Genomic DNA, 14,851 nt, shown 5'->3' with positions numbered 1-14,851 from the left:
GAGGTATTGGTCTGAATTTGATAGACATTCTATTTACATTAGCAAAAATTATTTTTAAAACAGAGATGACTTTAGCGCACCCGAGTATTTGTGTTGTTTTTTTTTGTGTTTTCTTCGTTATACTTTACCATTTTGGTCAAAAAAAAACTTTGTATCAATATTTTATGTAACATAACAAAGAACAGTTTTTGAAAAACCACATTTATATTAGTAAAATATGAAGAAAAAATCCGCAAAAGTAGAAATTGCGTAATATTGCGAAATTGAGCCAATGCCGTCTAGATGAACTGCTAGTAGATTTGTTCAATATTTTACTCAAAACACTGCCTGGCATCTCGATTACGTATCAAGTAAGGCTCAGAAAATTCCAAACAATTTTCCTTAATTTTAACAAACGATGAATGAAAATATCAATGAAAATACTTTATTTTAACAAACGTTTCTCTCTTTTTTCTTCAACGGGCGAAGAAATCAGTATGACCGACGTCATAATTTCATGGGAAGATTCAGTGGACCCAACGGTGAAGATGAATCATCTAAACTTAACACAGTCCTTGTGAAGATTCATTCATCTGTTTCAAAATGTTGCTCAATACAATACAAATAAAACAAACCTATAGAAACAAGCTCTGCTGAACTATCCAATCCAATGCATGGTGAATACTAATTTTTTGCTTGTATTATTATCCGAACGGTAATAATAAATTGGACGCCTGTTTATTCATCATCAGACAAACAATGTTTGACTCAAAAAAAAGACGTGGCAAATTCAAACTACATCCATGTGATCAGAACCATTCCGTGCAACATGTCTAAACGGTAAAATGTGCAAACAAATTTTGGCTGTCAAATTTTTTTTTTCCAAACTGTGTTTGTATGCTAATTCTAAATAACGAGTCGTCATCAATGGTATAATTTTGATAGTAATTTTATAGAGCATGCTCTATACCATCTGCAGATGATGAATATATTTGTTTGTTCATTATTCTACTGAACATCAGCTCTAGGGGGAAAGAACGACTTGACATATTTGCCGTATTCACGTCCATTTGCAAGCATTTGCATAGCGATCCTCTATGTTATTGTTGTTGTTTTCATGTTGCTTCGTCTCGTTCATAGTGGGCAGTGCTTGCTGAGCACGAATAAGAATGGCAAATACGCATACATCTTCTAGCATTCGTTTGTCGTATTTGCACGCATTTGCACGTTTTGTTAGGCATTGGCAATATTTCCATTTTATCTTTGAATTGGTGTCGTTCTTTCCCCCTAGCATCAGCTAACTGGAGTGAGTCTGTATTGGTAAGTATAATGTTCTACAATTTACCATATTGCGGATTGGAGTTGAACAATATCAAAACCAAATTTCAGATAAACGCATTGAGCCACTATGAATGGATTGCACCTCAAGAATTTAGCTACTATGTCTCCAGAATTAAGCTCCATCAAAAAGTTGATAAACATTTTAGATTGATCTGAATAAAAAAAATGGCAAAATTTAATTAAAAAATGTAAAAAAAACGACAAAGTATGAATGATAAAAAGAAAATCTCGCCCAAAAATGTTGCTGGCTGCAGTTAAAAAGTCATAATTTATTTGTTCACTTCATAAAAGTAGGATGTCAAAAGTCAGACACTCGTATATATGTTATTAATCCATATGTTATTGGAATACTGGACACAAAGACAGTTTAAACATAAATAAATCGATTGATTAATTAATATTATAGGGGTAGTTCGAAACAGGGGGGTTCCGATATGAGGAAACCTAATATTTTGGAAATGAACTATTGTGCAATTGTGAACTAAGCTCTAATCATATCCTGAGAAACAGAAATATCCATGGTTATTTCATCAGGCCTCTTTTTTTGTGTAAGTACATAAAATAAATTCAGTCTTAAAACTCAAAACGTAAAATAAGAAAGAAGTGAATCTCTAAACAGAAATTGCACGAAACTGAACAATTCTGTGTGTTCTAAACTAAAACAAAATTAATTGTTAGGAATTTAAAAGGATAATTGTTGCGTCCCTGAGAATGTGTCCATGTTTGGTTGGAAGTGTTTTTTTGTTGTTGTTCATTTCGTTTATTTCTTTTTCTTCTTGCCCGTTCTGCTGTCGTTCAATGTGTCGGCTTTGCGTTTTTGGCTGGCCCTCATTGCGGGAGAGACACCGTTGCTAGCGCCATTTGTCACTGTGACATTCTCTTTGACGGATTTCTTCTTCTTTTCGAGACGCTCACGCTCTTCGTACTCCTGGTTCTCACGTTCGATCAACATGATGAGAGTGTTGCATCGCCGCTGCAATTCGGCCGCTTTGCGCGACTTCAGGAACCAATCAAAACGGAATTGTGGCGAATTTCTGGGTAAGGTTAGAAAGAGAGGATTAGTTTTTGTGCGCGAAAAATGGAGATGATTTTGTTTCACTCACCGAATCGCCGCTTGCAGTTCTTCGTACACATTCTCCTTGTCGAAACCAAGTTGGTGCAACATACACACCAAGAATCGATCCTCTTCTTCAGTGTAATTTTTACCTTTGTTCGTTCCGTACGAAATTCTCAACTGATGGAATGGGACCAAGTAACGTTGCATCTGTGGACAATTTGATCAATTTTATTAGAAATCAAAGAATTGAAGAAAAAAAAATCCCAACAGAAAAAAAAAATCTCCAAAAAAAGCCAAAAAGCTGCACTCACCTTAATATCCAACGCTCTCTTAATGGATGCACGTCGATGAATTTTCGATTCACCTCGTTCAATTTGTTTCATAATACGTTCGATATCGTTCAATTCTTGGCATCGTTCCCAAAACACTTGGCTGTATTCAATGACCTCTTCGGGTGTCTTCCCTTCGACATCTCTGGCAATGTTTTCAATATCTTCACGGCCATATTTCTCATTGGCTCGAATAAAGTGGCTAAAATCTCGTTTCGTCCAATTAGTGAACCCTTGGCTCATCAATGATTCTTTCTCAGCGATCTCGTCTTCAGTGATTTGTTCAGCCTCGTCAATTTTTCGTTGTTCTTCGCGTTGTACTTTAGCCGCTTCACTGCCCAGATCTGGATTGCGTGGAACTTTGTAATTGACAGTTTTACGGAAATAGTAAATCTCTTGGTCGAGTAACTCAAACAAACGTGGTGGAAAGAATTGGAAATCTTGAACGATTGGTTGTTTTGGTGGACGTGGTGCCTTTGGTGCTTTCGGCTCTGATGTTCGCAATGCATCACGAAAGTATGCATCAACGGCATAATTAGCTTTACGTTCACGTTTCGGTGGTTCGATCCAGTTGCCAATGTTTACTTTGGCTTTTTCACGGAAATCTTCACCCTCAAACTGATAAATGTTATGACCTTTTTCGGCTGTATCAAGTGTGAAGCCACGCAATGAACTCTCGCCCAATTCATCCAATTTCTTCTTCTGCTCGGCCGTTTTCTCTTCACTTTTGTCCAAAATCTGGTCAATATCTTCGTCCGTGATGTCGCAATCTTTCGATGCAAACACATGATTGGCACCGTGCTGAATCATACTCAACATTTCATCCTTGTTCAATTGACCCGATTTGCTATCGACCAGCTTACCTTGCTGAATGACCAATTTGTCAAGGCGCAACTTGATTTCCGCACGTTCAACAATCTTCTCTTCGACCGTGTTCTCGGTAACAAAACGGAACACGCGCACCTGTTTCTTTTGACCGATACGATGGGCACGGTCCATGGCCTGCAAATCCATTTGTGGATTCCAATCAGAGTCAAAAATGATAACAATATCGGCGGTGGCCAAATTAATACCCAAACCACCGGCACGTGTTGACAACATGAAAATAAACTTTTGGCTTCCCTCGGCATTGTATTCGCTGATGTAGCGATCACGGTCTTCGTGCGCGGTTTTACCGTCCAAACGACAGTATTGGAATTGACGCCAGTGACAGTAATCCTCCAGAATGTCCAACATACGTGTCATTTGACTGAAAATCAATACACGCGATTGTTGTGCCTGCAGCTTCGGCAATAGTTTGTCCAACACAACCAATTTGCCGCTGTTGAACACTAAATACCAGATTAATTCAGAAATATTCAATGAAAAAAATTCTCAACGGAAAAATCTCCGAAAAATCAGCCTCAAACTCACCTAAATGTGTGTCAGTGGTGTATGGTGGACCAGGCTCAGCTCCATCAAACAGATATGGATGATTGGTACATTTTCGCAACTGCATCAAAATATTCTGCAATTGCATCTTCTCACATTTGCCTGCTCCGTTCACCACACCAATGTCTTTCATCAGAATTTTTGTATACCATTCGCGCTGCATTTTTGATAGGCCGACGAAAATTTTGATCTCTTTTTTCGGCTTCAATTCACTGGCCACTTCCGATTTTAAACGACGCAGCAAAAATGGACGCAGCACAGCGTGTAAACGTTTCACCAATGTATCATCGCCCAAACATTGATTCGTATTGAACCATTCATCGAAATCGTCGGCGCTATTGAACACGTCGGGCAGCAAGAAATTCAACAATGCCCACAATTCATGCAAATTATTTTGCAACGGTGTTCCGGTGATGAGCAGACGATTTGTCGTTTTAAATTCACGCAAAATTTCGGATAACTTCGATTTTTCGTTCTTAATACGATGCGCCTCATCGATGACCATGTAACGCCATGACAGCTTCTTCAGTGCACTCTTCTCACGAATACACATTTCGTACGATGTGACGCATACATTCCAATCGCCCGATAGCAACACATCACGGATGAACTCGGAACGTGAATTTTGGTCACCAATCAAACAGACCGCCTTCACCGATGGACACCACTTTCCGAACTCATTCATCCAATTCTGAAGCGTCGATTTTGGCACGATCACAATGTGCGGACCATTCACTTTTCTGTGGAAGGTTGAACATTGAAGAGATTTAATTTTTGGTGACAGGTTATTTTATATTGAAAATTCATTAAAATTGGAAGAAATAAAATATCATTATTCAATTACATGCAATGCAGTGTATGCATACACTTTTTTTGCTTGGGAATAAAATTTAATTGGATTCATTTTGTTTGGTTATTAAAAGTTGTAGAGATCAAAAATGAGGAGATATCACGATGATATGATTCACGAGTAAAAAATAATAATAAAAAAATTCCATGAAAATTTAACAATATTGCACAAAATTGCAGAAAAATTGCATCAGATTGCATCAGATTGCATTAGATTGCATCAGATTGCATCAGCCAATTCTATTTCATGAAACTTGCACGATTTTTTATTTAACAAAATCCGTAAAATTTCGAATTACCGTCGAAAAACTGTTGAAAAGTAATGGAAATTCTCTAAAGAATTGTGAAATTCCTTCAAATGAAGTGAAAATTTTCAAGGAAATATTAAAAAAAAAATTAAAACTGAACACAAATACTTGAAAAATTGAGTTAAACAGTTCATGAACTTGAAGTTGAGTTCAGTTCATGAACTGAATAAATATCACGGAGAATAATTTAAAAATTGCACAAATGAATAGAAAAATTAATCAATTTTCACCAAAATTTCTGCAATTTCACTGAATCAAGGAAAACGTTGGAAAAAAATTTATTGAATGTTTATTAAATTTTTGAATTCAATGTTTATTTTCTAAAGTTTAAATCAGAAACAAATAATTGGACAATAACATTGAAACTCCGCCCAATTGGAATATTTTCAGCAAAATTTTTGAAAAATTCTCAATAAAAAAAATTAATTGAACAATAAAAATGGACAAAACAATGTTCACAAAAATTTCAATTAAAAAAAACGACGCGTCCAAACACTTTATTAAATTCACCATTTAATTTTATATTTATTAAATTCACTATGGTGAATGAAAAAGTGTCACTGAAAAACTGATATCCATAGAAAAAAAATTCAAACAAAAAAAAAACACAGAAAAAAATGAAATTAAACTTACTTGAGATTCTTCAAATATCCAATCAGCGCGATGGTTTGTAGAGTTTTACCCAAACTGTAAAAAAATAAATCGTAAAATTGTCAATAAGTTCGCATTGAACATATGTGCATATTATGCATTGCATAAGTCGTTGTTGGCTATAATATTGTTGATTATAACATCGGTGACTCACCCCATTTCATCGGCCAAAATACCGTTGATGCCGTTTTCATACAATGAAATCATCCAATTTAGGCCACGGACTTGATAGTCACGCATCTCACCGTTCTCAATGTACGGTGGTGACTCTTCGAATCGAAATCCCTGCGATGATGCTTGATTAGCTTCGGCCAAAAGTTCTTCATCTTCTTCTTGTTCGGTCTTACGGTGACGATGGCTGTGATAATGCAATTGAGAATGAAAAAATCGATTAAAAAATTTATGAATGAAAAAAATTGATTTGTCGCAAAAAAATCGAACAAAACTATTTCTCTCGGTTGTAACTTACTCTCCGGGGTCGACGACTTCTTTATTTTTCTTGGGTCGTCCAACGGTTTTCACTTTAGTTGGTGATTTTGGTCCGGTGTTGGTCATAAAATGGGTAAAAATCTCCGTTTGTTTCAATAGATAATTGAAACGATTGGTGCGATCTTTCTCGACTTTGTTATCCAATTCGGCTTCATTCTGTTCTGGTTCCGTCGGTTGAACGTCATTCTATTCACCAAACCGAATAAAATAAACAAAAATCCCGTTAAAAAAATGCATCATTTCAACACCGTTTATACCGTGCACATAGACGCCATTCATTTTAGGGCCATACGAAATGTTCATTCAATTGAATCATGTCTTTGTTTAGCTCATCGCACGAATTTTCGTTGAGGCAAGCGAAAAAAAGAAATCATTTTAGCACATAGAGTCTTGAGACGCGCTATACATTGCACACGATTGTCGTGAGACGAACAGAAAAAGCAACAACAATGAACGAAACAGCAAGCTATGCTCACCACACACACACTACACGAACATGAACATAAATGTATGGAGAAAAAAATGTTCTCCCTTTTTGCACGACACTTGATGAAAAAAAAATCTTACCGAATTCTCATTGCTATCCGAATTTTCATTTGTTTCCATTGCCCCGTTGGTATGCTCGTCTTCGGACATGGTGTTTTAACACTTTTTTTTTTATTAATAAAACTCAATAATCAATCGACAAAATCCACAAACAAAATAGCCACTGTGTGTCTTAATAGAGCGTGCGACAAATGCTGCCTATTTCGATCCACTCATACGTTTGTTTGAGAGAGCAGCTGCTGCTACTGCTGCTGCTGCTGTGAAAATAGCGGCTTGTCAAACAATCGAGCGCATGCCGCTGCAACTTCACTCCGGTCGGTGACGCGTTGAACGCGTCCATTCGCAGTTGATGCCGAACACTTGTTGCCGCCAAATATGAATTTCGGTTTTGTGGTTCGTGTGTTTTTTGCGTGATTTTTTTGCTAGAATGGGTGTTGATGTCAATAATTTTGTTGGAAAATTTATTTTCATGTGTTTCAATGGGAAAACCATTGAAAATTGCAGAAAAATGCATTTTTGTCGTTAAATATTCCACTGAACTGAAAAAATACACTGAATCAGCTATTCATATAGTGCGGCGAATTTCGCAGCGAATTCAAAATGAATGAGAGATCCATCGGTTTGAAGCGATATAACTCTAGAATTTACATTATTATTATTTGGTTTGAATAAAACATTAACATTTTGACTTGAAATCCGAATTTTTTCAAATCATTCAAATAAATTATTCTTTTTCTTGCAATTTTTTATCATTTCTTTGAAACCAACATAGCTTCAATTCATATGTTTCGAGAACATTCGCGGCTGTTTCAGCTGATAAATATTTTTTTGTTTACTTTTTCGCAATTTGAATGATTTTCATTCAGAAATTGGGTGATCAAACGGAGAATCATACACTGGAGGACCTTGTTTTTTGTGCTCCAATGTTTTGAATTGTTCGATACTTTTTCATTGAAACTGACCTACATCAAGTCACCTACATTTCAAATCATTAAAACACCATTCAGTAGCCTGAATTTTGATAAATATTCCATCACTTACCGGCGAGTATTTATTGGGCAATTGAAAATAGTTGTGGTTCATTTAAAAAAAAAGGTTTCATAATGCTAAGCCGTACATTTTCGTCGTTTTCTTCGCTCTCACTATCTCGTTGTTGTACCGCATTAAAGAAGAAAAGCAGAAACAACATTAAAGAACATTCATGCCGTTGAATCTGTGTCGTATGTATCGCATACATACCGAATGTGTTTCTATGTATCAGACGCCCTTGTGTTCTTTTTTCTCATTCACTTTCGCAGAGCATGAAAGCAGAGCCAAGTACGGCTGTGAATTTGAAGCGTAAACATATGACGAGAAGAACCAAGCCGAAGATTGCGTGTGTTTGTTTTTGTATATGTGTTGGTGTGACACTCACACCATTACGAGTGCAAGAGGTTTACTTATCGCTTGTCACGAATACAAACAAAGCGAGTGGATCTCAGAACATTTCAATGGCAAGGCGAGCAACAGGAAAACGATATGCTAGGCGATATATGTAGGTGTATTGTGCGGAACAAAAGAGATGCTATGGATGTTAAAAGTAAACGAGACGAAATTTCATCAATAAAACACTCTGTTAAATCACCAAAGAAATTCGTTGCTGTAACAGATTCAAATATTGAAGAAAAATAGATATTTTGGTCTGAAACAAATTGTATTTGCTTCAATATAATTGCTATTTTTGATGCAATGTTTATGGTGTGCAATTATATAGCGTGTGTGTGTATTCGATCAATGTATACTAACGCCGATTGTGACATCTACACACAATTCGCCACTTCGCCAAATTCACAAGTCTCTCTCAGTGACAGTCAATTCAAAAACTTTTTGGATGTGCTTATGCTGTATAAATCCCTGTTTTATAACAATATTCATAGTTAATAGTTTTCGTAGTCGATATAAAAAGTACCTGATTGCAGAGCAAATTAATGAAGTACAAAGCAATACATAAATTATTTTATTTTTAAATTTTAAAGAAATTTATTTAAAAGAAGAGGCAAAAATGTAATAATGGATATGAATAATAGATATAAGACCCATGTAATTGGCCTTCGGGCAGCATGTTAGCGAATCATTGCACGCGAACATTTATGTACGCAGATTCGTTAGCCGAATACGATAAATAATAAATAAATAATAAATAAATAATAATACATACAATTATCGAATTTTCGGCAATTATTACTGAAAGAAACACTGTTTGCTATTTTATTTAGTTTAAATACATTTCAAACGTTCTAAAACTCGCATCCGTTTCAGTCACTTGTCGCTTTCCAACTGAATATTTCTTTTACTATTCCAAGAATATTTTTAACAGAGTTTGAAAATGGTCAAATTTCATATAATTTCTCGAAATTTAATGCCAAAATTTAGCTAAGTCACAGGCAATCAGTCATATATTTTTCTTTTTTAAATTTCTTATCATCGAGTACAATGTATTTGTAATTTTGATATCCGAATGGATTCTGTCCAGATTCATTTATTGAATCTAAGTCCATATTCAGAACAGCTTCTGGAATATTTTCGATATCAGCTGTTTCCGAGAGTTGCCAAAAATATTTTTGAAGTGTCACAAGATGAGCTGGAATTTTTCCGTTCCAAAAATGTTTCTGGGTCCACATATTATTCAACATATCGATTTTTGATGGTAAATTCTGTGCTCCAGAAATGAATTTCATCGCAAATTGAGCCTGTTCAAAGAATAATCCATATTATGTCCATTGAAATTAACAATTCTTCTGTTTTAATTCTAGAATTCGTCGATTTTATATTCAACTGAAGGTCAAATACGGGAAGAGTGAGTACAGTTTTTGGCATGCCTACGAAAGCCATTGTGGGATAGTTAATGTTGAAGATGTGTTTATACAACGGTTGAATAAAATTATCGTCAACATGAATGCCCGTGTCAACGCTCAAAAACGGAAACGAATAATTGTAGCCTGCATTTTCATTAAATTCATGGTTAATTTTCGTTCAATTTAATTAAACACACATTGCCCAAATTACCTGTGGCATAAATGACCCTAGTGAAATTTGCATGTGTGCCATCGATGAATTCTGCTTCGTTTGACGTGAAACGTTTTACATTGTATTTCAGTTTTACCATTTCAGGCAATCGTTTTCAAATCCGCTCTTCCTTCGTCCGATTCATTGGATTTTTAATACTCAACGTTACTTGACTTGTAACATTCCAGAGCAAACTGACTCAATTCCTCTTACATCATCGCCGACAACAAGAACCTTTCCGCCTATTTCAATTTCAGACATTGACTAAACATAAGTCACTTTGGAATCTATTAAATCTATGAAAAAACTCATTTTACCATGGAATTTATCAACTGTTTGATTGCTTTTCAATTTTGAACTTCCATTATTTGAAGAACTTTCTATTACGTGATGTTCATTTACGTCTGACAACTTGGCTACGGTCAACTAACGTCCGAAACTGTGAGACAGCTGAGTCTCACTCTTCTTTATCAGTGCCAATTACAAGTAAAAAGTTTCAAATATGCTCATGAAATGTTCATGCTCAGTTTTAAAAGCGATATGATTTGACTTTAAGGTCAGGTGAATATTGTTTTCATTAGAATTTCTTCCTTGAACGCTTTTTCTCTAATCTCAAAAGCGCTGAATACGTATGAACGCATGATATAGATTCTAGCGTTCACTTCACACCTTACAGCAGTTGGTTTAGGAATGATGATTAAAGGAACTAATCAATGAGGAGATAGAAAAATAAAATTTATAACATTCGCACCGTTTATGAGTGATTCAGAAACAGAAATGTAGCGAGGAATCGGACGAAATAAATCGATTAAACCAAATAAATAAATACCACAAAAAACGATCGAAATTTTGAAAAAATGCTCAAAATTTAAAAAGAGCAAAGCGCGTAACTCAAGCCGAAAGGACGTATCCTATCAAAGAGAATGAACGATATAACGCAAAATAAATGTGATTACGATGAACAAAAACTCACTTGTGCGATTCAGTTTAAGTTCATTTGCCTTAACCAACACTGTGTGATACGCCAGATAGTATCAGGAAGATGCATGGTGTAGGTGTAGAAGTATATACTGCACAAAATAAAATGTATTCCTTATTATTAAGTAGATATTAATTGTACTGAAACCATTGCCGAACAAAGCGAATACAAGTCATTGCTACACTTTCTACTCAAACTGTTTCAATTATTTACCCAATAACGGAATATATTAACCCAACAAAAAAAATCGTATATTTTAGAAGACCATTCCACCTGTTGTTTGCACAGTCAAGTAATTGCCAAACATATTCTTTGTTTTCTAGTCAATTTTAAAATAAAATTGTTTTGTTGTGAGTGTGAATTGTTTTCAGCCACCTTTGTAAGTACAAAAAAAAGGTTCAACACACTTGAATCGATTGACGCACCGGCTATGAATATCATTTTCTGGAGAAGATAGAAAACAATTTCTTGTGCGATCTCATTTTGCAAAGTGAAGTTTTGTGAAATTGAAGCTTGTTGATCGCTACACTCGCCTCTTTTCCAAGTGTTTTCTGTTAGTTTTGTTCGTTTGTCACCATGTTCATCGAGTCCGTGGAAGACCTGTACTATGTATCTTCCACTGTGTTAATGCTGGTATGGGTATTAATTTATAATTGGCAACGAAAGAAAAACGTCAAACTTCTCGTTGAACTCGATGAAATCGTCGAAAAAAGTAAGCTAAAACCCAATTGAATTCATTATTTTGATCTTTTTGAGCTTTAAAGAACGAATCCAACAAAGAAATTCTTCAATAAAATCCATCAGGAAGCCAAAATGTAAACGTGAGTCAAAATTACCATCAAACCAGTGCTAAAATAGATGATTTAATGGAAACTGTTCATTTGATAATGATGCAAACTTTGGTGCCATTCGTTGTGATCGCTTATATTTCCATACTGGTTTATAAGCAACTGTTCTGGGACTACATCAGCAATTCGTTTTGTTACATTTTTTCCGCAACGTAAGTCAATAACCATTTGTGGCATTTGTACACTTTGACTGCGATTTCTTTGGAATTAATCAAAAAAAAATATCGAACCGTATCAACTGCGCTCTGTATTCGAGCTATTCCGCTTATCTTATTTTTACTTGTTCTGATTTCATCTTCTACTCATTTTCGCAAGGCTTCACTTCAATTTGGGAACACCAGTTGGGTTTTTGATTGGCACAATAGTTCAAATTGCGACCGTATTCATCACAACCGACCTATTCATTGCCACTCTAATGGTTATTAGTCAGCTGCGATTTTTTGAAGTCGATTTCATTCTGGATTTAAAACAAAGTCTAAAGCAATTGAACGACGAAATTGCATTGGCAAAGCAAAATGAAAAATTGCCGATTAACGAATCAGGCAATCTAAAGAGAAATCTCATCGATTTGATGCAATTTTTCTCCACAGCGAAAGAGTTAGTATTTTTTAGCTTAGGACAAAATTTCCTTATAAATCTGCTTCATTTTCTTCTTTTCATTTTTTTTGTTCCTTTTCAGATTCATCAAATGTTTCGATGATGTAAATGACCCGCTGGTTTATGTTTACATTTTGTACGCGTCCATGTCATTCGGCGGACTTTTATTCCAAATACGCAATGTAATGATCAGAGCAAAAGCGAGACAATTTTTATGGGATTCTCAAATGACTTGTCTCACTCTTGCTCTAAGCGTGTCATATCATCATATTCCAAACAAAAAGTGATCAAATTGCTTTCAAACGAAAAATTTTATTCGATTGTTTAAATTCAATTTATTTGAAGTCAGATCAATTTGTTTAAAATGATTGCTAAAAGACAAATTGAATCGATTTTAATTCGAATTGAATTGATTTTATTGAATTTTTCATTCAAGATTTTTTATGCTCAACTTTTTTTTGCTCAATTGATTTTTTGAAAAAATACGATTCGAAGAAAAATGATCTTGATAAAAAAAAATCTCATTCTTCATAGATACTCATAGCACATAGTATGATTGGCATATTGCAAGTTTTAGTGCCTGCTTCAATTTCCGTGTTCTGGCTGTGTTACTTCTGCTACTTTGGCTATCGAAAGGTGGAACGGATAGAAGAACTGGGTGATGACATCCAAAAATTGAACATTGCATATTTACAACTGTGAAAGTCGCCTTTGGAATACGTATTCCATAACAGTTTAGTTTGGTAAAAAGTAGGCTACTATACATTGAGTGAATCGACACCAGTGCGCAATAACAGAGACAAAAAAATTAAAATTCAAAATGAATAAAATGTTATTTTGTACAGCTTATGAATGTTGTTTTATTTACTACATTTGGACAGTTTTTCATCAGAAATGCCTATTTTTGTGGTTCTATGTCCGTCCCAACGTCTTTCTTTGTCATTGCAGCTTTGCCATGTTTCCATTCATTGTACGTTTGTGATTGTTTTCGTATGGTTGCCCAACAAAAGAAATGAGAAAAACGCACCACATCACACACTTGTGAAGGCTATTTTTGTCATCGCACATAAGACGAATATCTTTTTAAGTCAATTCAGCGTGGCATTATGTTTCATTCCATATTTTACGGATTTTTTCAAAGATTTTTTCAATCAAAACGTAGGCTGAAAATTTCATTCAGCATTTTCGAAGACGGATACACAAAAGCAAAGCCATAAAATTAGCTCTGGGTAATTACCATTTAAATCGTTTCGATATACCAGCGAAAATTAAAATACGGTGAACTCATAGAGAAGCGAAAAAAATCGAAGTGACGGGAATAGCAGTTGACGATAAAAAATGAAGCAAAAACAAATGCGATAAATTATTGCCGACAGTATTGACGGTTTGAGTGCGTTTGCAAAAAAATCTTCAACCCAACGAGACTCAATAATGCCTATGTCTATTGGATGTATAGTGTGCACCAGAGGGGCGAAACCGAACTGTCATCATCAATTACAACGCGGCTGTCAGAATAAAGTACAAATTAAATACACGCCAGACAGTCTTAAGTGCACCTTCGTAGAACGACTCGTTGAATTTGAACTATTGAAAAAGACAACGTATTTTCGTGAACGTATATTATTCATGGAGTGAATAAAAATGATAAAATCAAGTGGAAAATGAATATTTGTGTAAAATTATGTTGTTTCTTTATTTCCTATTTAAATGCAATGAATGATTTGGATGACACATCCACATTATCAAATTTAGAAAAATGTTTCCAACATGAACATATTTATCTAAGTTTTCTTTAGATTTGCTGATGTTCAAATGAATTTTGAAATCAATTAATTCAATTTTCTCATTTTTTACGTTCGCTTCCTACAAAGTGAGCTTGAAAATGTGTTTCAGGAGCCATGGGAATAAAGTGGCTCCTTAAACACACAATGGCTTTGTTCCACCGAGTGCACAAATTTGTTCTACACATTGAACATGTCAGTAGATACTTAACCTCACTTTGTCAATCAAAAACAAGAAAAATGTTAGCAAAGAATTTCTGAGCAAAAAAAAAGAAAGTTCATATTCTTTTTCGGTATTTTTTCAAACGTTTCTAAAATGTTATTAAAAATGGGTTTTCATATTAATACACTAGGTATATTTTTATAAATAATTGAAATATTTTTTAACCAGAATGCTTGAAATATGTACTCATGTACTTATGCATACTTTTAGCGCGTTCCGCAACGAATGACAACCGACTACGCGGTCCCCGTTGTAGTTTGACAGTTCGGTTTCATGGCTCTGGTGTGCACTCAAGTTAGTATATATGTTACAAATATATGCACCATTCTATTTATACGGGTTTAGAACTTATACATCGTCATGGGATATATATATACATTCCAACGGTTTCTTTATAT

The 14,851-nt window shown here is 35.0% G+C and overlaps 2 protein-coding genes across 4 annotated transcripts; one reads left to right on the top strand and one right to left on the bottom strand.

Moving 5' to 3' along the window:
* Window positions 1-1,561: 1,561 nt before the first annotated feature.
* LOC129573836 (chromatin-remodeling complex ATPase chain Iswi-like) lies at window positions 1,562-9,397 on the bottom strand. Of its 2 annotated transcripts, none has more exons than XM_055454958.1 (9): window positions 9,178-9,397; window positions 7,002-7,402; window positions 6,415-6,620; window positions 6,100-6,303; window positions 5,928-5,981; window positions 4,120-4,877; window positions 2,689-4,037; window positions 2,424-2,584; window positions 1,562-2,354 (listed from the first exon to the last, which is right to left on the bottom strand). In XM_055454958.1, the coding sequence occupies exons 2-9, from the start codon at window positions 7,068-7,070 to the stop codon at window positions 2,081-2,083; spliced, it is 3,075 nt and encodes a 1,024-aa protein (XP_055310933.1). In that variant the 5' UTR covers window positions 7,071-7,402; window positions 9,178-9,397; the 3' UTR covers window positions 1,562-2,080. The 2 variants fall into 2 exon arrangements, with proteins under 2 accessions (XP_055310933.1, XP_055310932.1); XM_055454957.1 differs by lacking the exon at window positions 9,178-9,397 and adding an exon at window positions 8,022-8,165.
* Window positions 9,398-9,850: 453 nt separating this feature from the next.
* Window positions 9,851-13,289, top strand: LOC129573841 (uncharacterized). Of its 2 annotated transcripts, none has more exons than XM_055454967.1 (5): window positions 9,851-11,716; window positions 11,809-12,004; window positions 12,168-12,449; window positions 12,532-12,553; window positions 12,984-13,289. In XM_055454967.1, the coding sequence occupies exons 1-5, from the start codon at window positions 11,581-11,583 to the stop codon at window positions 13,149-13,151; spliced, it is 804 nt and encodes a 267-aa protein (XP_055310942.1). In that variant the 5' UTR covers window positions 9,851-11,580; the 3' UTR covers window positions 13,152-13,289. The 2 variants fall into 2 exon arrangements, with proteins under 2 accessions (XP_055310942.1, XP_055310941.1); XM_055454966.1 differs by having other exon boundaries at window positions 12,532-12,631.
* Window positions 13,290-14,851: the final 1,562 nt, after the last annotated feature.

The sequence above is a fragment of the Sitodiplosis mosellana genome, unplaced genomic scaffold, assembly GCF_009176505.1.
Source record: "Sitodiplosis mosellana isolate CC-2019 unplaced genomic scaffold, AAFC_SMos_1.0 Smas_scaffold_6117, whole genome shotgun sequence".
In the NCBI taxonomy this organism is placed as follows: Eukaryota; Metazoa; Arthropoda; class Insecta; order Diptera; family Cecidomyiidae; genus Sitodiplosis; species Sitodiplosis mosellana.
This window is presented reverse-complemented; position numbering and strand designations above follow the sequence as displayed.